This window comes from Chelmon rostratus, chromosome 16, assembly GCF_017976325.1.
Source record: "Chelmon rostratus isolate fCheRos1 chromosome 16, fCheRos1.pri, whole genome shotgun sequence".
NCBI classification, from domain to species: Eukaryota; Metazoa; Chordata; class Actinopteri; order Chaetodontiformes; family Chaetodontidae; genus Chelmon; species Chelmon rostratus.
The window spans coordinates 14322373-14345707 of NC_055673.1; the positions used below are offsets into that span (position 1 = coordinate 14322373).

A 23335-nucleotide genomic window follows, 5' to 3' on the forward strand; every position below is an offset into this window, starting at 1 on the left:
CTGATGTGGACATGAATGTCTGGACAAGGTTTCATAGCAATCCATACATTTCAGTCTGGACAACCTGGTGGACTGACATTGTCATTTTACTGGCTCTAACAAAGAGCTCACACAAATGACAAGTGATTATATCTGTGTTTAACCTATCAATCAATGAGATTCAAAAATAAATAAATACATTTTCTTTCAAACAAGGTGTGCCTTTAAGGTTCAGCCAAAGATGTTACGTATTACCAAAGAACCGAACACACCCTGCATATTCGTAGTAATGCAGTATAAGCAAAGGCTTATGCTTAGATTTAGACTGGGCAGCCCAAAGCTTACCCATGTTCTGACAGTCAGCTGAGGGCGAGGAATTCTATTTCTACCTAAGCCATGCAAAAACACACACACATACTGTGCATTCCTGTGATCACATGCACTACAAGACAAACAAGGACGATCAGACTGCTCGGACAGAGTTGACAGAGAACTCTCTGTGTAATTAGTCTGTGTACACGTTATCAAGCTCTGAGGGAGGCTTCTCCTACTCCCAGTGTTATACAATGTACCTTGCTTGGCAAAACACACGCTGGCACCATGTCACATGGTTTTGTTGATGAGTGTGTAATAGTATAAAAAGTTATGCATTTATGAATAAAAAGAAAAGAAGACCAAAGATGTGCTCTCTTTTAAGTGCTCTTCTGCATTAGCCTGCAGCACACACAATAACTACAGAATAAAGTAACGGGCACCTTTTGTACAGAGCTCACTCCCACTCACTCATAGTAAGTGCATTACTGGCCAGGGCTCAATCTCTGGGACGAACAATTGGAAGGATGCAATGCATGTTGTTATATTTGGACGAGTAAAAACATTTTTTATGGATACAACTTAATGTGCAGGAACTGGGATCATGTTCTTTTCGAGTAAGGGGTAAGTTTATTTTGTGCGTGCATGTCTACACAGAGGTAAAATCAGAGAAAGCGCATCCTGTTTCCATCTGCGGGCCATATCCACGTTTTGTGAAGAAAATACCACCACTTTTCACCAGCGCTGATAATCAGTTCATGTTAATCTCAAATGTCTCCCTTCATTGGCTCGATGTAGAGGATGTTTTTCTCAAGGCCAAAGCCAACAATATTGCAACACAGTGGCCGCATCACCATGTGGTGTAGTTCCTCGCTAATATCATCATTGGTGGGCAAGCTGTGAAAACAGATTCTGGAATTGTTTTGTCTGTTAAGATGACAAGTGAACTAAAAAAAAAGAGAGAGACTTGGAATGAATTTGATGACTGAATGACCCATACTTAAAAAAAAAACAACATTCTATTTTAAGGGTATTAGAATTGCAGGAACTTGGAGTAACGTGGGAGACTGTGATGTGAAACTCACCTCTAATGACGTCGGAGCTGATCCATATTTATCTACAATGACAGAACAGAGAGAGAGTCATTCACACTAAAATACTGTTGTTATTAATTGTGCAAGTGGTAATTTGGCTACCAGCAAAACAAACACACCCTCTGAATCATTAATGTGCATGTGTTGTACAGTTATGTAACACATTTTGAAAACCTATACCTCACACAGTGTTACGGAACATAAAATATTAAACTTCACGCGTTATTGAGTCAAGAGTAAACATAGTGGGAGCTGAAAAGCACAGTGCTAAACATGACTGTAGAACTAGTGAGTGAATAAATTATGTTTTCTCTGCAGTCAGTGCCTGAAGCAATTCGAGCTGTCAAAACCAGCCACTGGGGGCTGGTTATAGTAAAATGACTGTTAATTCAAACCACTGCACCTATTCATTTCCATAATGGAAAGCTTTTCTAACAAAAACAAAAACTGAACTTTCTCTTTTGCTTATTGGACAAAAGGTAAAGTAAACATGAAAGCTTTGACAGTCTTATCTGTTCTCATACTGGTTTTCCAACACACCTGTACTTTCAAGATTTTCATGTATGAGCTCAAATGTACACATCATGAGTCTCTTTCCCACACTGAATAATCTGCATTCCCCAATTGAACAATATTACATTTGTTACATTCAGATTCCACTTTCACTTTTGACAGTTAGTCACTTGCAAATAGTGACTGAAATACAGGGTAAGTGCAGGTTAAAAGTAACAGTCAGGGGTGAAAGTACAAACAGAGCAACACATCTGCGGACTTTAACACAAGTCCAGACTGTAGTATTAGGTCACTGCATTTAAATGAGACACTTAGTTCGGACACGTCATCTCTCCTAATGCTTATATAAATGCCATTTTAGTTGAAATTCCATTAACTGAGGAAGTAAACTTTCGATTAAAAGTGGGAGCTGGAAAATACTTGTTTCATAGTGTAGCTCGTTTCCACATATGCCACCATAAATTACAGCAAACAGACGGGAGGAAAAAAAAAACAGTCATCCACCAACGCTCATCTAAGAAACACTAGATCCTCTGTTTGTCCAAGCCAAGAGGAGATGACTTTGCCAGTGCCCTTGTCTCTCCTAGGGAAAGTAAGCCACAGAGGACATATCTGGAGCAGGGTGCAGTGTCACCCGGACTATCCCAGTCACAGAAATACCAACCTCTGAGCTGCTGAAAGGGTTTCACAGAGAGTGGGGTGGGAAGATGTTTTTCCTCTATTATAATGAATAAAGGCAGAGGAGGTGTTATATTCCTTATTTCAACCCATTCAATGATACAATTAACCAGATCAACTGTGTGAATACCATTCAAGTTAAAATACTGCATGCACCAAATTCCTCTGTACCACTGTACTGTGCTGTAGGCATGAATCATTGAAAATCTTGGGGTAAATAAGTGTCTCATCTTGATGCAGCACTCCGGCTTGGCCCTTCTCTAGGCAACGCAGAGTGGGAGTGAACATGTACTTCCCCATGCGCCATGTGAATTGATCTGACGGCAGCAGGAGCAGTGTGCATCTCACATCAATCTAGCCAAATCTATTCCAACTTCGTGCTGCTTATTTAGCCTGATTGTGCTAACTGTGCATCACAAAAATACACACTTGTGAGCCCCTGCTAGCTGACCACAGCAGCAGTTTATGAGTCCAGACAACAGATCCATGCATCTTTTCACAGACTCATATGAAGGATATAGCAAGATTGCGTAAGAACTGATTTTCTGCTGGGGGAGTAACCTCTTAAACTAGCCGCTGAGCTTCCGAAAGCTTAATAGGTCTCACGTAGCTCTCATTGCCAGGCCTAATAAGAATCAGGACAGCTGTCCCAAAATACCCCAGCCACCAGCCAGAGGAGCAGCAAAGGACTCTTCACCATAATCTCCAAACTCATCTGCAGTCAGATGTCTAAAGTCTGTGCATCTAATCATCACGTTTATTCTATTTCTGGCAGTGCCAAGACTCACAGCAGCACTGGCTGAATGTGTTTTTAGCAAGTGTGTAATTTTCCACACACAGCAAACACTACTGGCTGGTTACATATGCTGCTGAAATGAAGGAGAGTTGGACTGAGGGGTTAGCTCGAGAGAGCAATCGGGGGGGAGGGTATAAACAGGGGAGAGGGAATAAGAAGAGAGGTGGCTAATAAGTTCCCAGGAGAGACAGGAAATAACCACAGTGCCTAAGGCAGTGCTGACAGCCACGCCTCCTCCTACCACACCCAACTTTATCCCTCACATATTAATGGAATGCAGTTAAAAAGCATACAAGGCTTTGAGACACTCTGTACATGTACTCAGTTGTAGTTCTTAGTACACAGAGCTGTGGTGGTTTTCCAGTGTTGACATCTAATCTGGAAATATTTTACCCCAGAGTTACCAGGTGATCCTTGAGACCCAGGTGCAATGTTTTTCCAGTACCTGACTGCTTTCAACTTGCATCCCAAATGTAAATCTATGTTCAAAAATACTGACAGACAGCAGGGTCTACGTCATCTGGACTGGAATTATTTAATATAGTCAATCAACTGCCTACTCCTGTCCACGATGCCAGACAGCTAACCTGTTGTCACGTAGATTAGGGGGGAAACAGACACGTGAATTCATTGTTTGGACTATAAAATGTCAGAATATAGCGGAAAACCTGAGGCGACGTCTTTATATTGCCTGTTTTGTTCCAGTAACAGTACAACAGTCAATGTCATTCAACTTCACATCGTAGAAAATGATCAAAATAAGCAAATGTTCACATTTGAGAAGTAGGTAGAGGTGGAATGTCAGCATTTTTACTTAAGAAAATTGTAACAAGGCTCAATGAAATTGTCAATCAACTAATCAATTACACTATGAATTGTTTCAGCTATGAGTCAAGGTGGAAAATAAATCTGCAGGAAAGTGGACCTCATTGACCACAGCTGAGTGGATCTGCTGCATGCTGGAAGTGAATACAAGCTTCCACCTTACCATTTTTAACATGTTTCCATTGTGTTTAAAATCTCCCTCTGGTGCATGCTGCCCGCACAAAGCACCTGCACTGATCCTCCCACCCCCACCCATTTAATTTGTGCCTTTAACTAAATGTCATAACACAAATAATGGGGCTGTTAGCAGAAATGTGAGTCATCTGCGTCTGGCTTTTTGCCACTTATTCACTGTAGCCGTGATGCTGGCTATATAGCTCTGCTCTGGACTGGACCCAAGGTGCTCTGCAGTTTGAATGCATCACATGGTTCATTGTTTACTGTAGCTAACCGACCACTGCAGGAGCAGAATTTCTAACACAAACCCAAGGCCACTCTGAATCAGCCCTGCTAACACACCCGTTTGACTGAGGCAAGAATATGAAGCACGTTTATAATGTAAATACTAGATTCTGTTGTGAGAACAAACCCTGTCTGTCTTAATAATTGATAATACAGCTTCATTCTTTGATCCCCAGCAGCTATGCGGTGATCCGTCATGTATTATTAACAGCCGCACTGGGCGTCTGTAAACAAATTCACCACATGGCTGGAAGCAGGCAGCCACAACAATATGGCCTCTTTATGAGGATGCTCCATTGGTTAGGCCTGCGAGTGATGAGAAGGAAAACGCTTCACTGTTGACAGCCTGTTGAGGTGCCACTTCTTGTCGTCTAGTTTGGCTGCGCAGTTACTCAAACCAGACAAATGTTTGAGAGGATCCAGACACCTGGCTGCTGTCGGTTCGTTTACCTGTGCTGCCTTCAAAGTGCAGTCCGATAGTCCCGTCTCGCCAAATCATCACATCCCTGGGTCCCTCAATCCTCCTCGGGTAGTCGACAGCCGACGCACCGGCAGACGTGGAGCTTTTCCTCCGATGTTTTTGCGCTAAAGTCCGACAACACTGATAACACACCGCCCATGCCTGTTCCTCGTTTATCGGCTGACCGTACAATTTCAGGATATCTTCCAAGGAGACCTCGGCGGCTCCGTCGCCGCAGTCCATGTTCACGTCCCCGGCGTTCAAATCGTCTGCGAAATCCCGAAGAACGGTCGGCGAAGTCACCATCGCGTCGTCAGTCCCCGGTCGTTTGGCCATCCTCACTTCATTATAACCACATAACTAAAGACGAAACAAAACGAAAGGGGATTGTCACTTAATATTCCAGAGCCACTCAGCTACACAGACACACACTTTAACCTCTCAATCAACTGTTTAATCTCCAGTGAGAACGAAGAGCACCAACGGCAGAGAGCAACTAGCTGACAGCACGTTCCGCTTGGTCTCAGTGTCCGCCGGTTATACGCGCGTGGCTGAATTGTCCAGTCAATTTAAACTGCACGCGGAAATCGTCATTTTATATACCACAGAGCTTCCGCCATCAGGTGTGGAGGCCAAACTCCATACAAAAAAATCCCCAAAATAATACAGCACCTACATCTGGAGGATGCCATCAGTTCATATTTGAGAATACCGATGGAATATCTTACATACAGATTGAAATCTAAACTAGATTTTTTATCTTTTTACATTTGGCATTTTTTAAAAATACTGACTTAATAAAAATTGTATTAAAAGGTATGGAAAATTCCAGTAATGAAAATGGGTGCATCGACATTTTTGGATTGTGGTGGGATATTTATTTGTTCATTGATTTATTCTTTTATATGCTGTTTTTTTTTTTCAAAAACAAATTAAAATTATTATTCATTTTCCCTTCTCTCGCTCTTCAGATTAATTACGAAGAGAATAAATATAGTAATACAACATTCTGACAGGGAAAGGGGCAATTCTTCACAATATGGAGCAGAATTTTGCTTTTGAAACTTTAACTGTTACCACCAAGTTTTAAATGCACTTTTATTTGGTATTGAGAATATTATTTACTACAATATTGCTCTGTTTAAGTAATTAAAGGATCCTTATACTTCTTCTATCATTGCCAATTATTAATATCAAGCTGTGCTCCTCACTTTGGAAAGTGGGGTGTTTCCTGTACTTTTCATCTAGCTACACACATTTTCTTTACCAGAGCTCCATCTCCTGCTGACTGTGTATAGCTCACATGTGATTATCAAGATTTGTATGCCAGTGTATTGAACAAAATTGTCATCAGCTATTCATCTTATCATATTACATTATCAGTCAGAGCCTACAGACAAATGGCTGCTATGTAATGACTGATAGATCCAATTGAGACCCCAAATTATTAATATTTTACTGGCAACAATTTAAAGAATATTATTATGTAAGGGTTAGAATAGCACAAAGGTGATGTAAGGTGACATATTTCATTAAATGGGGAAAATACTATTATATACTATACTCTTGTTTTTGCCATTTGTCAAATGTCGACATGTTTTCTGAAGGGATTTAGGTCCAACCTACAATGAATAAATAAATCCATACTAATTTAACTGATTTTGTTTTTCTTGCTTTAAAATGACCATATTCATGCTTTTTATACAAAAAAAAGAGATGATCAAATAGATTCGTTGTGTTTTGTTCTTATAGTAGACCTATTAGCAGTGATAGCAAACAGATATAACTACTGTAATCAACTCACAATAAGATCATATCTAAAAGTATTTAACTAGGTTTTTAAGGCATATAGAAATACATCCATGAATAAACAGAAAATAACATAAAGCAAGATACTGGTCTATTCATGTAGGCTGATTAATTCTGCTGTAAGATGATGAGAAATGACTGCATACATCACTCCTTCCTTCACAACTTAGGAAGCTGACAGCAATTTTAATTCAAACAAGAAAAACGTGGCAGATTCTGTGTCATAAATTGTTGTTTCCATCATAAACGTTGGCCTGTACACATTTCAACTCCTGACAAGCAACAGTCATCACAAGCATAAAGGTTAGGTCAGAGTCTAAAGTCAATATATTTAATATAGATTGCCTTTCAATTAGTCTCCAGCAAAGCTGACCTCTATTAAACGATCGGTTTTCTTAAAGTGGTTGTTGTCATGAGCAATCCCCCTGAGGCCTTCAATTAGTAAGATCCCAGCTGATCAACAGCGCCATCTGCTGGCCATGAATCTCACTGTCCTGATGTCCCATCCTGAATCACTTGAATTTATGTGTAGTTTTTCTATTTCCATGTGTACCAGATAGGCAAAATGCTTTATTTCAGATAGCTTGATTGCTAGAATGTTGGAGATGTTGGAGACATTTTGTCACCAATGCTGAATTAGTCTGAGATGGATCATACATGCAGATCAGCTTAAGCCACATAAAAGATACATCATAATAAAGGGCAATATCATATAACACAAAAGAAGATAACACAACAGAACACGTGATACTGAATAAAGTTAAAAAGAAAAAAACAGAAAGAGAAAGAGAAAACAGGAGCAGTTCAGATCAAGATGAATTGTAGGCACATGCGGGTGTTTCTTTATCTTGCAGAGGCTGGAAAAGACAGTCTTTAGCCTTCAAGCTTCAAACCTCCAATTTCTGCATTTCTAAACAGCACTTCAGGGTCTTCTGAAAAGAACATTATTTACAGCATTGACTGAGATTCAACAGCATCGTCATTGGTTCCCACACTAATGTTTTTCATCCACAAGAAAAGGAATATACTTGCACAAAGAACTGAAGCAGATTCTTTAGGAAGGCCCCACACAGAAAACATTTGATGTGCAGATTGTGATTATCATGTGCATATGGGACAGTCTGTTCTTGTTTTCTTAAAACTGGCTTAGCACAGTGACACATTCCCTGACTGGCACCGTAAGCATGGGAGAAAAGCATGGTGGAGGGCGGGAACACTGTTTCTCACCCACTCTCTGCTTCACACATGCATTTGCAATGGCACGACAAAGATGCAGCATCCCGAGATCTTTGGATGGAGACATATGCAGGTGCTTATGTTGTAACGCACTGACATCGACGGCCGAGATCTTGCAAAAGTCACTCGCGAACATCATCCGCACACTTTCAGTAAATCACCATCCCATCTTCTGGTGAACGTCCATCTTTCTCTTCGCAAAGTCTTGGCTCGTCTTCATCTTTCATCACACGCATTCCCAGGTTCAGCGTCTCCACTGCTGCTGATATTGACAGGCTGCCCATCCTTAGCCAAAGCACTGGCCTCTTTTGATGCCCTCCTTTTGGAGTCGCGAGTGGTTTGCTGTGGAAAGATGCAAGATTTTCGAATGTCAAGTCATTTAAATGTCAGCACACTGGACACACAGCGAGTGGACATAGACGTCCAACTGAGACCTGAGTCACTGAAGCTCTGCCCATGAGTGGAAGGTTAAAGAAATAAAACACAATGGTCGTTCCTGAGTTGCTGAAATGAGCTTTGTAAGGAACAAAAGAAACATTTGCAACTCAGTCCTCAATTACAATTTAAAATAAGTGTCCACACAGTGTCATCTGTCTGTCTCTATGTGCTATTCATCATCATTAAAGCCCGTGAATTTGCATTCATAACAGTGTCTGCACTCAAGCTTTAACGCAATTAGCTCTTAAGATAAAAGATTAGGCGAACAGAGAGTTGCAAGAAAACATTATGGTAGACCATGTTCCTAAGAATCCAGAACATTTGGGTACAATTTATTGTTCTCAGTGCTGTTTGTCACTGTTTGGACTGTTTGGACTGTTTGGACAGGACTCAAATATTTAAAATATCAAGGAAAATTGTCAGACTTTTCTATAATAAACATACTCTATCCATCATTGAATGCACACAAGACTAATTATTTTCATTATCAATGAATTTTATTCTCTAAATTGCTATTTTTTTTATATAAAATGTAAGATAGATAGATAAGGTACCTACCCATTAGAATTTCCTAGCTTTTAATTCCTTTTTTTGTCCGATCATCAGCCCAAATTAATTAGACATTCACTTGAGTTTACTGAAATTTAACCATTTATTCAATAAAATGACAAAAAATAGTGAATCAGAAGTTCCAAGACCCCAGGGTGACGCCTTTGATTTGCTCCCTTTGCTTGATTAACAGCCCAAAACCAGATATATTCAGCTTCCCGTCATATATGACAAAGAAAAGCAGCAAATCCACACATTTCATCAAAATTCCTACTCCACAGTCTGCATGTAGCATACAGTGACACTGACATGTATATGCTGTAGATGCAATATGGTTTTAGTCCAGCTCTAGCCTGTGAATAAAACTGTTGCTCATCTTTTGGCTGGGCATGTCTATATTTGCATCTTCCTAAAAATGTTGCCTGTAGATTTATTAAGCCATTCTGGGCAAACTTCAATCATACCTCTGCAAACGTGTTTCACAGAGTTCATCTTGCAACCATCACGTCAGATTTTAAGACATATACCTGCCGTTCGTCCTTCCTTGCCTGAAGCCTTTGTGTTTTCTGCAGCAGTCACCTGTACTTGCCTGGCCTTATCTTGATTTGTATTGCGTGCAACTTTTTATGCTGCCATCTTGGCTGCATCTTTCTTGGAACAGAGGTTTCCAACTCCATTTGAACTTACTACCTGCTCAAATAACGGTGCACTCGGTATATATACACTGAAAGCTACTGAGAAGCAGAGTCATATGAAGCTGATTCGTATTCTGCAGAGCAAACCTGACTGCACATGAGATGCAACATCCTGTATGTCACAATGTGTGCAAAGGCAGAAGCTGTCGGTGTTCATATTTAACAGTCGGACACAGCAATACCTGCTACCAGTGACACCTACATCGCTCAGGGAGCGTCTGGGTCTCCTCTGGTGGTTGGAGCCAGTGGATGTGAGGGCCTGCTTCCCACACTGAGTGCCTGTGTTCACCATCCTCTTCTCCCTCAGACTGGCCTCCAGTGCTTTACCTTTGGACAACAGTTACGAGCTTTAGTGTTCACCTGAAACACAACCAGATTCTTGTCCTGGCTTCTTCCTACATGACGACAATGACAGAGATGGTATGAAACTGATATGTGAGGGAGTTGACAGCTGGTTTTTGTGTTCTGAGTGGTTCATTAGCTTTCTTGTGAACCCTATTTGCACATCTTATCATTTTTGCCATTAAAGGAGCTTGTATTTTGAATGTAACGTGGCCCTTGGGACATGCAATGAGGAATCTTGTATTTTCTGGCTAAAACAGACCAAAATAAAGACGGCGAAGGTTCTTACTGTTGGCTACTGGCAAAGAGGTCTCAACGTCCGTGTTGGTGAGCCACGTCGATTCCGTTTCTCTGGTCCAGCTCTCATGATACCTCGGCTCGATGATCGCGTCCGCCCGACTCCCTCCACAACCCATCGGGACAATCATCCACGGTGGGCGCAGCTGACACGGCTCGACTTGTCTCACAGCAGCCGCAGCATCCTCCCCGGATCTCTACTGCAGCTCCGTCCGCGTTTCCGTTTCCATCGTCAGCCCGTGCTGCTGCTGCTGCTGCTGGTGGAGGTGGAGGTTGATGCTTTCTCTCCACAGACAGCAGCTGACCAGCAGCAACACACACCGGAGATATCTGCGTCATCCAGAGAGGAGGAGAGGGGAGTCAAAACTGCATCCAGTCTGACCGCTGATTGGCTGTGAGGGAAGTCAGCTCCAGCTACTGTCACCATCATCATCATGCAAATATGCACTAATAGGCCACCAATCAAAATCATCATCATGGGAACTTTTTACTTTAAATTCCCCCGTTAAACATTTAGAAGCAGTATATTAGCACTGAATAACCAGCAACAGTAAAGATGTTTTTAAATGTTTATTAAAGCACAGTATTTTGTCAACAGTTATAACTTATCCTATGACAATGCATTTTATATTATTACAACTTTCACTTATTTATTGACTTAATTAATTATTCACTTAAGTAAAAGTGCATGTAAAAGTTCTGCCCTCACAACCATATTCAGGCAAAAGTATGCAAGTATCATCAACAAAATGCAAAATGTAAGTTATCACTATGCAGCAAAATGTTCCCAGTCAGTGTGTTACTATTATATCTGATGCTTTATTTATATTACAGCTGCATTAATGAGGGTGTTGCCTTTCACTGCTCTATGTTTCTCTCTATGTTTCATGTTGCTACTACTGTATATACTGTTGGGTAGTTTAATCTACAGTGATGCATCATATTCATTAAGATCATCATATGCTATGTTTCCTGTGACAACCACATATCTCAAAAAAACAGCCCTGTTTTCAGTTTTGTGACAATGCATTTTCCATCTAATCCAAGAGGGGTTTAAAATACTGTATACATCTTTAGAATTAGGGGGATTTTGGCAGCTCATAAATGAACAGTTAATCCTTCAGTTTATAAAAAAAATAAAAACAATCTAAATTCTACATCATTTGGAGATACATGGTTTCACCAGAGAGGAAGTGTATGAAAAATTGCATTCGGAAAGTAACTAAAGCTGTCAGGTAAACAGTGAATTAAAAAGCAGGCTACAGTATTTCCCAGTGAGGTGAGGTGTGTAGAGTGTAGTTGCATAAAATCGAAACACTCGAGTTAAGTACAAGTGCCTCAAGTTTGTTCTTAAGTAGAGTACTTGAGTAAAAGTACTTACAGTTACATTCCACCACTGCTTATGGGGGACGACAAGAGGAGTTATAGCTGTTGACAAATTACAAACATTAATAAACCCTTGCATTTGCTTATAATTAAATTATAGTGTGTTCATTGTAGTCATTGATTAAATGTTATTTATTAAATGTTTATATGGTCTTATAAGTGCTTCATAGAGTTACTTAAACACTTAAAGTGTTTATGTTTTCAAAATGTTTTTTATAATGCAAAAAAGTTATACCACTCACTAAAAGGCACTCTTCATACATTATTTATAAAATAGCAATTACTGGCTCTATTAATGGTTACATACATAATGGTTGCATTAATAGATGTATAGATTAAGTTCACATCAATTCACTAAAATAAAATTTCCAATTGCCAGGTTATGAAAAATCCCTTTGCAGGGTAGTCATCCATCTAATTGGTAATAATGCAGTTCTAAATGTTGGTAAATCCATTAATTAAGGATCAGGAGTTTTTCCCTTTTTAATTAGCCACAATATCTGCTGTCATAAAATGTTAATAGCCTAAGTTATTAAGATTAATTATATATCAAGGATAATAGTAAAGTTTATTTATACAGCACTTATCAAAATCAATGATTACACAGTGCTTTACAGAAGCCAAACATATAACGATAAAAAATAATAAGAAAAATCAAGTCAACAATGAAAATTTAGGCCAAATCACAAGAACAAAGCTTTATTGCTTTATTAGAAAGGAGTACCATTTACTAAGTATTTAATGGAGGAATACTGTCAAAAAGAATATGAAAAGAGATATAGAGTCTAGGAAAAAAATGATTTCACATTCCTTTTAAATTAAAAGCCTTATATCTCTATGAGCATACATGGCACTGATAATGATTTTGATGCTGGTTTATATGAGCCTGAGAAGGTTTGCAACCTTGATACTGCAGTTAAAAAGCACAGTGAGCCAAAGTGAAGTATATTCCATATAGAGTATTTATTTTTCACATTTATTTTAAATATGTGGTTCAATTTTCAGTTGCACTGATGATACAGTATTTGCACATAGACCTATAATTATTTTTTCTCAAACTGCTTAATATACAGATATTATAGAAGCATACAATCAGTAAACATATTGCTTCTTTAGACTGTAAAATGACCTTGTCTCAGTATTTCACAGAATTAGAGCTTGAGTGGGGTCAACATCTACTTGTAAACAGACATTCCTCACAAGGAGCTAAAACCACATCACTTTCAAAAACTGAACAAACAAAAACATGTTCACTGATTTGAGAGGCCTTAAATAAATACTGTATTTAACATACATTAAGTTTTCTCCCCGTTTCCCCCGTCATGTGTGCCGTTTTCGCTGCTTTAAATAAAGTTTGGTGACAGGAGAAATAAACAACAATAAAAATGTAGCATTTTTACATGTCCTTTGACACCATGAAAGAATGTCAACCATTTTGGTGGGAGCAAACTGGGTATCGACTCACTTTTACAGCTTGGTACAACGAGGAAGTAACGACAAAGACGACGGCCCATATTTAGTCTCAGGACAAAAGTTCAACAACTTATTCCGTATGGACCCAGGAATGTATCAGGACCAGGAGCGAGGAAAAGAGGACGAGAACACAGAAGATGGAAAAAAACAGGAAATAAATTAAAGCTTGGGGATGTGAACGTGTCACACCACGACACTACCGCACACAATGAGAGTGAGATGATGATGGCAATGTATCTAGACTTTGAAGTCCAGCAGGTTGCAGTCGATCTTGTAGTAAACATAGGGGTAGTACTCCTGCTGGCTCAAGTTCAGCCCTGGGATGTCCATAGAGGCCTGGAGGCACAGCAGAGAGACAGAATTACACACACACAATTCTTGCTTGTATCCATGTCAGTATCCTTTGATGTACCAAATAAAGAATGGATTTACAAGCCTACAAGGCTTCTTTGTTTCCCTTGCATGATGACTGAGCCAGGTTTTCTGGCCTTCTGAAAGAAACCTCATATTTTCAATTTCACGGACATCTGTTTACAAAAAGCACTTGGCATGCCTGACCCAAAACAGGAAATAATAAGTTGCAGAGAATCAATCAAAATCAGAGTGGGATCAGTCAGTCAGCAATGGGAACGAGGGGTGGTTTAGTCCCTTCGTCCTGATGCGATGATCAGGACAGGCCAGAATAGGATTATAAGAAGTGTCACAGAGCTGGACGTCCTCCACTAATCTTAGACTCACATCAATGATGGCAGCGCTGCTGTCCAGGTGTTTGTACAGGTCGTACAGCACCTCCCTCAGCTTCTTCATGTTCTTCTTGTTGGGCTGGAGAAGCATGGCCTGGAAGTTCACTGGCAGCCCATATCTATGAGACACAACAAGTCTGTCAGGCCTGCTTTAAGACATTAAATAAACAATATATTAAAGCTCCTCTCCTGGCATCGATTACACTCATAACCAACATGTTTGAGACTGTCATTGGTCCACTTCAGTTCCAAGGTGGAAATGCTCAACTATGGCGTCAGACTAGTTCTCTTCTGATATGTCTTGCTGAACAACATCCCATGGACATGTTAACAAGATTACAACCCTGATTTTCATCCAAGAAGGTCTTTAAAAGGAATTATGGATGAATGTGCAAACGATTGAAAAACAAAAAAGTAGTTGTTGCCAAAGGACAGAGAGAGTAGCAGGCTGATGAACTCTCTGCTGGGTCTTCACTTGCTCACCTCAGTACTGATTCCACGAACACACGCAGAGCTTTTATGTGAATCCACGCGATGAAGGCTTCACTGAAATTCACTTTCAGCCATCGGACCAAAGGCCCCTGGGTGGACAGACACAGCATTTTAATCAGTTCTAATATTGACATGTCAACTTGCTGAAATAGAGCATTCCTATTGTGGGTGTTTGTTTGTATTTATTCAGTTTCCTTATGAATTATCAGTGAGCATAATGATAATACAAACGCTCACAGGTTTCAGTCTTTCAGCCATTATTTAAGATGAGTTCCTGCGGCGTGTGTGGTCAAATTAAACACTGAATAACAAAATAAACATACATCTGAAGCCAAATATCCATTACGTGTTGCATTTTTAGCTCTTTAACCCCCCACACAGTGAGCTCTTCATCCTTCCCCGCTTAGTCAGTATCATGATTTGTGAGGAAAACAGTCGTACAAACTGTTTCTTCTTGTCAGTGGACAAACGTGTCATCTCTTCTTTGTCTGCCTTCATCTCCTCCTCGTTGTACTGGAAATCACGCACTGTAAACCTAGGGCAGGACACACAGCAGAGGCCTGGCAATCAGCTGTCAGCAAACACACACATGCACGCACACACACACACACTCAAGTGCACTCCTGAATATGGGCCACATGCAAACACACATTCACACACACACATATATATAAATAAACACACACAATGAGATCCCTCTGTCACGCTATTAGAGTGACTGTCGAGGGTCAACAAAATTAGGTCTGTTACAGAATCTTTTTTTAGAGCTTAACAAGCCAGTTCCTTTTTTTTTTTTTTTTTTTTACAGTCAAACTGAGAGGGAGTAATGTACTTGTTTTCTCTGGCCTTGTGCTTGAAGTCGTCTATGGCCTTCCTGAAGAGAGTGACACTGAACAGGCCGCTGTCGTTGTCTTCAAACAGCAGCCTGGAGGAGACACGAGACAACCAATCAGCACGAGAGCTGGAGACACACACATACTGTATAAGCACAGTATTACCTTCTACCTGATCCTTTTTACTGCACTACAACTATTTGACAGCTTTTATTTCTGGTTACTTTACTGATTCAGGTTATTAATACAAAATATAATCAGCCAGTGAATTACGATGTATTGATTAAGCTACCCAGCAGTACACAAGGCAGTTAAAATTAGCCCCACCGTTACCACCTGCAACATTAGTGATGCACATTTATGCATTAATAAATATAAACCAATGATCCAATGTATGCTATTTTAAAATGGGCTATTCTGCTAGATGGTGAGACAAGGCTAACGCTTACTCCATTTTGGAGTCTCCAGACCTCTCTGCTTCCCCCCATCAACACTGTGAAGATGCTTGCGGATTGGTCAGTAGCCCAACCTGCAATTGTCCGCCAAAGATAAACTCTACGCAAAATCCCTGCGCAAATTTCACCTCCACAAACAAATCCACTGTTCACGCAGATTCCACTGAAAATGAAGTGATTTCCTTCAACACATGGCGTCACCAGCTCCTTCTTCAGACACTAATGCGGCAAAAAAATGACAAGATCCCTCACTGGCTTCCCAGTCAGAGAGCATCTGCACATTAAGGATCAATTCTGCAATACCAAAGCACTCGATCTGTTGCGGGCTTTGAATGCAGCTGCTGACAATGAAATTCAATCACACAAAAAAAATCTCAGTTAAGGACAGTCTCCTCTGTCCAGGTGGCTCCAACATACGATGCTTCCTATGTCCCAGTCACCGGAACAGACGACGCTCCGTATCCCTTCTGGAAACACAGGTTGCTAGGTTACCACACTGAGCCGTGTCCGTCCAAAAGCCCGGACATAATGCCTCAAATCATCTGGCCTCATTGGCAAAAGGTCAGTTGCCTTCTACAGGTCAACCAAATAATGTTTTCTATTCTAATAAGAGTCAATTGCTTTTTACAGGTCAACCATGAAATGCTTCCGGTTCTGATCAGTCAAGCAAGAGGCTAAACCATCTGCAGAGGACACACGGTTGACAAAGTGAGAGTGCAAAGTGAGATGCTTTTCAAGAAAATATAAGTGTTCAAAAGTTAAACCTGTTATATTGATGCTTTTCCTTCCTGTATGGCTATTTTAACAATGATAAACATTTTGGCCCCAAAAGAAGAACAATTTAATGATTAAAACTTTTTTCCCCAAAATACCCTTTAATTGCCCCCTGCTTTTCTTTGGCCCCTCTGCAGTCTACTCAGTGGTTAGATTGAATAGCTTCAAACTGTGGTGTAATCTTACTTAGTGGAGCGTGGCACCACCATTTCGGCCAGGGTTTCATACGTCTTCTGCCAGTCCGCGTAGCCTGTCCTGGTCAGAGTGGAAAGGGAAGGATTACAGCAATGTGTTTTACATCTAAAAATGAAATTTTAAAGCTGATTCCAAAGCAGATGCATTGAAATATAATTCCTGACAATTTGACCATTCCTATGGCTAGAACGTATGGAGTTATGAGGGTGATGGAGCTGCTGGGACGCCACACCACAGCACAGAGGAAGTGAAACTCAACTGAACAACAACTACACATGTAGCGCTCATTGCACCTTAAAGAAATGTACTTTTAATAAATACATTATTAAAACAAGATGACTGAGGGAAACATTTCTATCTGCCATGGACACAATAACTTACAGATACTGATGTAGGCGAACTTACTTTGGTACAACCACCAGCATGGTAATCAGGTACTCTGAGTCCAGTACAAAGTCCTCTTTCTTCACTATGTCAGCCAAACTCCTGGTCAACAAGCTCCCCCTAAAGGATGACACATGCAGTTCAGATTGTCAGACTTGAGTCCAACTACGCGACACAACACAGAACTTCTGTACAAACTAAACCAAACTGCTACTAATTCAATCCCATCTTCCTTAGTGATACACAGAGTTGTGATGTTATGCAAAGAAGGCTGCAAATATCTATATTTTGGTAAGAACTAGTGTCAAAACTCTGGAAGCACCAGCAGGATATACACGTAAAGACCATTTTCTTCAGTGGTGTCAGCATTATATTACTCACGCATTCTTCCTCTCCAGGTTCTGCAGGTTTCCCTTCAGGTTGTTGTAGGCTGAAGCTCGGGCCTTCAGGTCGTTGTCTATCTGAGTGGCTTGCTAAAAACCGTTTAGGAGAAGATGAACACTACAGATTGCTTCTTTCTTGCACCAAACACATATAATTATCCCTGTTGGATCAGTGGTGTGGGCAAAATCAAAGTATGCCCATATGTGATTGTAAATTCTGGTATAAATGATCACATTTAAATGATCAAATGATCTCGCCTGATTAAAACAAAAATCATATATATATATATATATATATATATATATATAAGCAGGTCAATAATCAAACAACAGATTTTCCAACATACCTTTGAGATGATCTCAGAGATGTTTTTCAGCGACTGTTTGATTGGATACTTGGCCATGTCCCACTGAAATCTGGTGATATAGGTGACCAGGTCAACTGTAGAAAGTAAAAAAAAACAAAAAACAGATTTGAGTCATCAGCATTAGTCGCCCTCATTTCCATAGGCTTTGTCTTGTATGACGATTGTATATCTGACCACATCAGGTCTTTCTTAGAAGACTTATCAACAGCTTCACGCTGGCTTTTGTTTTGGACCACCTCCTCCACCTCGTGTCTGTGAGCTATTGAAGAGAGCGACTGTCTGCTGAATAACGGTGATTACCTCCATTAGCAAGCAGATTCTCCTGGACTTTGTCTCGGCTGTCCTCCAGAACATCGGCCATGTACTGAGCGACCTTTTTCACCACACTGAAACGCAACGCGGGGTGAGGAGAGGCGTTAAGAGACCAACATGAAAGCAAAAACAGAGGTGCACATTTTACAAACTCAACTGAGAAATAACATGCAGATCTTGGGAACTGCAAAGTTCACCTTTCCACAAAAGTGTCCAGTTTAGCGAGTTCATCCGACAGCCCCACTAAGACGTCTAGTGTTCCGACCTGTAGGAGACAAAACACACGAAATATTAACTACAACGACTGCTCGTGGGTGGATTCCCTGTGGTGGGGCATACAGATGACGGTTTAACCTTGAGATCAGGGATGTTGAACTTGTTGTTAGTGGACAGGTTGTTGGTGCGTGTGGTGGCCACCATCAGCTTGTCCCAAGTCTGCTGGCACGTCTTCTCCCCCGGAGCAGAGATCAACCAGAATTCTGTCATGGCTGCTGGTAAGAGGTTTGTCCACTGGGCCTCTAATGTAAGGAAGTCACTGAGGGGACAGAGAAAGGGTACAGCTCTATTGTGACTGCAGATAAGATTAGATAGTTTTAGGGATGGGTGAGGATGACAGACACTGTGAGACAATAAAAACTGTCAGCCATCAGAAATATTGCTGTATCATTTATACAATGGTAAATATTCATTAAACATCTATAAGTGTGTTAGGTAATTGTAGGCAATATTCAAAATCACTCCTTCTAAAATGGCTGGTATAAATAATTCAACAATATCATATATATGATGCTGTAAAACCTTGAAAGGAACGATTTTGCATAATGATTACTTTCACTTTTGATATTTAAGTTCATTTTAGTGATGTTCCTGTTTCCAAAAAAGTTGGGACACAGTGCAAAAAGTAAATAGAAACAGAATGTGATTTGCAAAACACTGAAACTCCTTATTTAATTAAAAACAGCACAAAGACAACATATCAAATGTTGAAACCTGAGCAATTTCACTGTTTTTGAAAATGACATCCTCATTTAGAATTTGATGCCAGCAAAACATTTGAAAAAAGCTGGGACAGGGTCATGTTTACCGCTCTGCTGCATCACCTCTTCTTTTACCATCACTCTGGTTTGGGAACTGAGGAGAACAACTGCTGCCATTTTGAAAGTGGAATGTTTTCTCATTCGTGCTTGATGTACGATTTCAGTTGCTCAACAGTTCGGGGTCTCCTTTGTCATAGTTCACGTTTAAACATTTTCAATGGGTGACACGTCAGGACTGCAGACAGTTCAGTTTAGCAGCCAGAGTCTTTCACTTCGAAGCCGAGCTGTTGAATACGTGCAGAATGTGGTTTGCATTGTCTTGCTGAAATGACCAAGACCTTCCCTGAAAAAGAAGTTGTCTACTTGGCAACATATGTTGCTAAAAACCTGTATATTTCAGCATTAAAGGTGCCTTCACAAATGTGCAGGTTAGCCATGCCATGTGCACTAATGCACCCCCACGCCATCAGCTGTGCTGGCTTTTGAACTGTGTGCTGAAAACAAGCCGGCTGGTCCCTCTCCTCTTTAGCCCAGAGGATGCGGCGCCCATGATTTCCAGAAAGAATTTGACACTTCGACTTGTCAGACTTCAGGATAGTTTTCTTCTTCGCCTCAGTCCATCTTAAATGATCTCGGGACCAGAGAAGGTGGCAGTGTTTCGGATCTGGTTCATATACGGTTTCCTCTTTGCATGGTAGAGTTTCAGCTTGCATTTGTGGATGCAGCGATGAACTGCATACACAGATGATGGTTGGTGGGCGTGTTCATGAGCCCATGCAGTGATGTCCACTACAAAATCGTGTCTATTTTCAGTACAGTGCCGTCTGAGGGCCTGAAGGTCACGGCCAGCCAGTATTAGTTTTCAGCCTTGTCCCTTGTGAACAGAGATTTCTTCAGATTCTCTTTATCTTTTAATGACATTATGTACTATAGACAATGAAATACCAATTTTACATTGGGAAACGTTATTCTGAAATTGTTGCACTATTTGCCAGCGCAGTCTGCCACAGTGTGGTGAAGCCCTCCCCATCTTTGGTTGCACTATTTGCCAGCGCAGTCTGCCACAGTGTGGTGAAGCCCTCCCCATCTTTACTTCAGAGACTCAGCTGCTCTGGATGCTCTTTTTATACCCAATCATGTTACTAATATGTTGCCTGTTAACCTAATTAACTGTGAGATGTTCCACCAGCTGTTTTCCATTTCACAACTTTTCCAGTCTTTTGACGACAATGTCCCAATTTTTTTAAACGTGTTGCCAGCATCAAATTCTAAATGAGGATACAATTTTTAAAACAAACAACCAAACAAAAAAAAAAAAAACATTACATTTCTCAGCTCCATATGATATGTTGTCTTTCTGCTATTTTCAATTAAATATCGGGTTTGTAAATTTTGTCACATTTGTTTCTATTGATACACAGTTTCCCAACTTTGTTGGAATGGAGTTGTTCTTACACTTTTACATTATGCCATTACTAATACTGCTAAAGGGTATGAGTACTTTTCCACTGCTGCATAAAGAAGACTAAGCTATACAGAGGAGTAAGTATGCCTACATGAATAAGAGTCATATTATGTAGCCATTTGTTCCTCTTTTGAGTTCTATTTTGCCTCTGATTCATGCACTTCCTCACATTTCCCAATAGCTGTAATATGGACAAACACATAGACACACACTGGTTGATTGCATCAGTAAAGCACAGTAGAGACAGACTGGTCCCCATGTCTGCTGATTGACTGTCATATGATCAGTTTCTGTTCTGTAGAAGACATGCTTAATACTGATCCTCCTCCTCACTAAACACCAAGAACATGATATGATTACGAGCTACTGCTTTCTGATTTGGTGATCATTCTTTAATAAAAACCACTGACAGACGGCAAAATCAACCTGGTTCAGACATGGTTAAATTATGTTAGCTTGCTGCTGACACTAGCTTGTTTGCATTGCAGTCCCACGCTGTCACGACGCCAATAATCGGTGTATTTTCGTACTTACCGATGTGTCTAATGGCTTGAGTATTTGGTCCACAGGTCCACACAGTGTAATTCAGTTAAGTATTCGCAGCTTCCCATACATAGCGTATATAATAGCAGGTTTTCGACTCAATGGTCCTTCAACAGAGCATCTCACTCAGTCAGCTGATCAGGGCAATAGTTGTGCGCCTGCGTAAAGGTTGCTGCGCAGTATAGTCCTCGTTACGTTCAGTGTCTCAGTATGAAGTCAGAAATAGCAACAGTTACTGGGGGATCGTTTTAACCGTGGATTAATGAAATACTTTGCTAGAAGTAATGGATATATGGTTAACATAGCTAAAAGTAATATTAATTGATACATTGTTTAAATATGTGGCTAAAAGTAATGAAGTAATTGCTACAATATTAGCTAAAATTCTGGATAAATAGTTAATCTTCATCCCACAGCAGTACCATTACAGCAGTCGTGGGATGGAGAAGAGAAAATATGTTGTATTAATTTCTTACATTTATAATGTCTCGATAGGTTTTTATCACCTGCTATTTGCTTTCTTGCCCTTCACCTGGTACAATTCTCCCGTATTCCTATTTATTTCAGCTGCATAATTTTTTGATAAATTAGTAATTTTAGTATTTCCGATACTACGCGAAGGTAGCATGGTTGTTTGTTTCGGTAGCTCAGTCATTACTTCTCAATATTGACCTCTTCTGGTAATATGTAACTACTACATTACTTAACAGCAGTGAACCAGTGTACATAAACCCAAACATTTCATTACACGGGACTGTTTTAGTCGTTTTTTTGGGAGTTTATCTGAACTATCCCTGTCCACTTTCCTGATATGAAGGGCAAAGTTAATAAGGGTCTAATATCCTTTACACTTACATAAATTGCCATACCAACGCTTCACAGTTTCAACATTTCTATTTCAGATTTATGGGAATGCTGGGGGTATTGAGAATCGCTTATATATGCTGTTGTTTTTTTTATATATTTTACTTCTATCTGCAAATGTTACTAAAAAAATGTAATTTTTTTCTACCTTCTTGGACCCTGATGAGAACCTTGAAACATACTTTACTTTATTACTTAGCTTTATACTTTACACTTTGTCGCAAACTGTGAACATATTAAAGACAACATGATATCTAATTTGACTTAACTTAAACTTAAATTTTCTTTATTTTTTAAAGTCTCCATTACTATATTTATAATACATAATCCAAAACTCTTATCTGTTAACTATAACTGGAAAGAATGCAAGCATGACATTATGATATTTAATGATAAACATCATGTTATAGACAGAGTATGAATTCTTAGCTCATTTTAACGCACTCCTTGTTTGTTTTGTAATCTGTTGGTTTATGGCTCTGTTTAGCACTTTATCTTGGATCTTATGTTGCACACAACTACTTTACAAATAAACACTGATTTGACTATCCCACTAGTCCCAAATAGATTTAGAAGCCAGATAGAACTTAGCAAGAAGTGCATTTTTTCTCAGAAACGACAAGGTTAAGGCCCAATTTGATTAGCTATTCCTTTAGTTTGAACCTCAGGGCCATTAGCGTGACTGTACAGCATGAATCCATATGTTTAATCCAGTCACTTGGTTTCTAAACATAGTAAAGAAGGCCAGACAGCTGAGAGCCTTCAAAATATCTGTGTCAGAGTGCTTCCATATAGGACTTTCCTTGTTGTTTAGAAGCCAGTATTTTCAGTGCCAAGTTGTTTTGTGAACACAGTGTCCTTTGGTGTGTCTGCCATAAAACAGAGATAAGAGCAACAGGACATTGAGACAGCTATAGACACACAGAAGCCATGCAGCATGTTGTTCCAGTGCTCCAGTCCTCCAACACAAGTCATACGACTAAGTGGCTGCAGGCTGATCTGTTTTGCTCATCTTGCCAGTCATTCAGTGGTGTACAGAACTCCTGACCACCACGCTTAATGACATTAATTTTGCAAAACATTTTTTTTTCCTGAATTGCATAAAACAATAAACTTTCAGAGTTGAAATGGGACTAGAAGTGA

The 23335-nt window shown here is 40.0% G+C and overlaps 3 protein-coding genes across 4 annotated transcripts in view; all 3 read right to left on the bottom strand.

Annotated features, from left to right (window-relative positions):
• The window catches only part of spire1a (spire-type actin nucleation factor 1a), a 28842-nt gene extending 23222 nt beyond the window's left edge, over positions 1-5620 (bottom strand). For both annotated transcript variants that reach the window (XM_041955537.1, XM_041955536.1), the window contains exons 1-2: positions 5110-5620; positions 1377-1408 (exon numbers count right to left, since the gene is read on the bottom strand). In XM_041955537.1, coding sequence (XP_041811471.1) covers positions 1377-1408; positions 5110-5455 — 378 coding nt within the window. In that variant the 5' untranslated portion in view covers positions 5456-5620. The remainder of the gene's footprint in view (positions 1-1376; positions 1409-5109) is intronic.
• A 2401-nt stretch (positions 5621-8021) lies between these two features.
• On the bottom strand, positions 8022-10673 carry si:ch211-215i13.3 (brain and acute leukemia cytoplasmic protein). Its single transcript, XM_041956078.1, has 3 exons — positions 10478-10673; positions 10049-10173; positions 8022-8506 (listed from the first exon to the last, which is right to left on the bottom strand). Exons 1-3 carry the CDS (start codon positions 10614-10616, stop codon positions 8381-8383), a joined length of 390 nt encoding a protein of 129 aa, XP_041812012.1. The 5' UTR covers positions 10617-10673; the 3' UTR covers positions 8022-8380.
• Positions 10674-12666: 1993 nt separating this feature from the next.
• Positions 12667-21465, bottom strand: atp6v1c1b (ATPase H+ transporting V1 subunit C1b). Its single transcript, XM_041955274.1, has 13 exons — positions 21320-21465; positions 18638-18818; positions 18481-18548; positions 18272-18357; positions 17951-18045; positions 17602-17693; positions 17242-17340; positions 16828-16896; positions 15412-15504; positions 15021-15114; positions 14571-14668; positions 14083-14206; positions 12667-13680 (listed from the first exon to the last, which is right to left on the bottom strand). The coding sequence occupies exons 2-13, from the start codon at positions 18767-18769 to the stop codon at positions 13582-13584; spliced, it is 1149 nt and encodes a 382-aa protein (XP_041811208.1). The 5' UTR covers positions 18770-18818; positions 21320-21465; the 3' UTR covers positions 12667-13581.
• Between the last annotated feature and the right edge of the window lie 1870 nt (positions 21466-23335).

Bases quoted from the DNA above. Each gene is read 5' to 3' on its own strand.
- si:ch211-215i13.3 (XM_041956078.1), bottom strand. From the start codon at position 10,616: ATGATTGTCCCGATGGGTTGTGGAGGGAGTCGGGCGGACGCGATCATC. The intron at 10,174-10,477 runs GTAAGAACCTTC...TGTTGTCCAAAG, and splicing joins CTCTTTGCCAGTAGCCAACA to GTAAAGCACTGGAGGCCAGT. The intron at 8,507-10,048 runs GTAGGTGTCACT...ATCTTTCCACAG, and splicing joins CCAGACGCTCCCTGAGCGAT to CAAACCACTCGCGACTCCAA.
- atp6v1c1b (XM_041955274.1), bottom strand. From the start codon at position 18,769: ATGACAGAATTCTGGTTGATCTCTGCTCCGGGGGAGAAGACGTGCCAG. The intron at 16,897-17,241 runs GTAAGTTCGCCT...CACTCTGACCAG, and splicing joins ATGCTGGTGGTTGTACCAAA to GACAGGCTACGCGGACTGGC. The intron at 15,115-15,411 runs GTACATTACTCC...GTCCTGCCCTAG, and splicing joins CACAAGGCCAGAGAAAACAA to GTTTACAGTGCGTGATTTCC.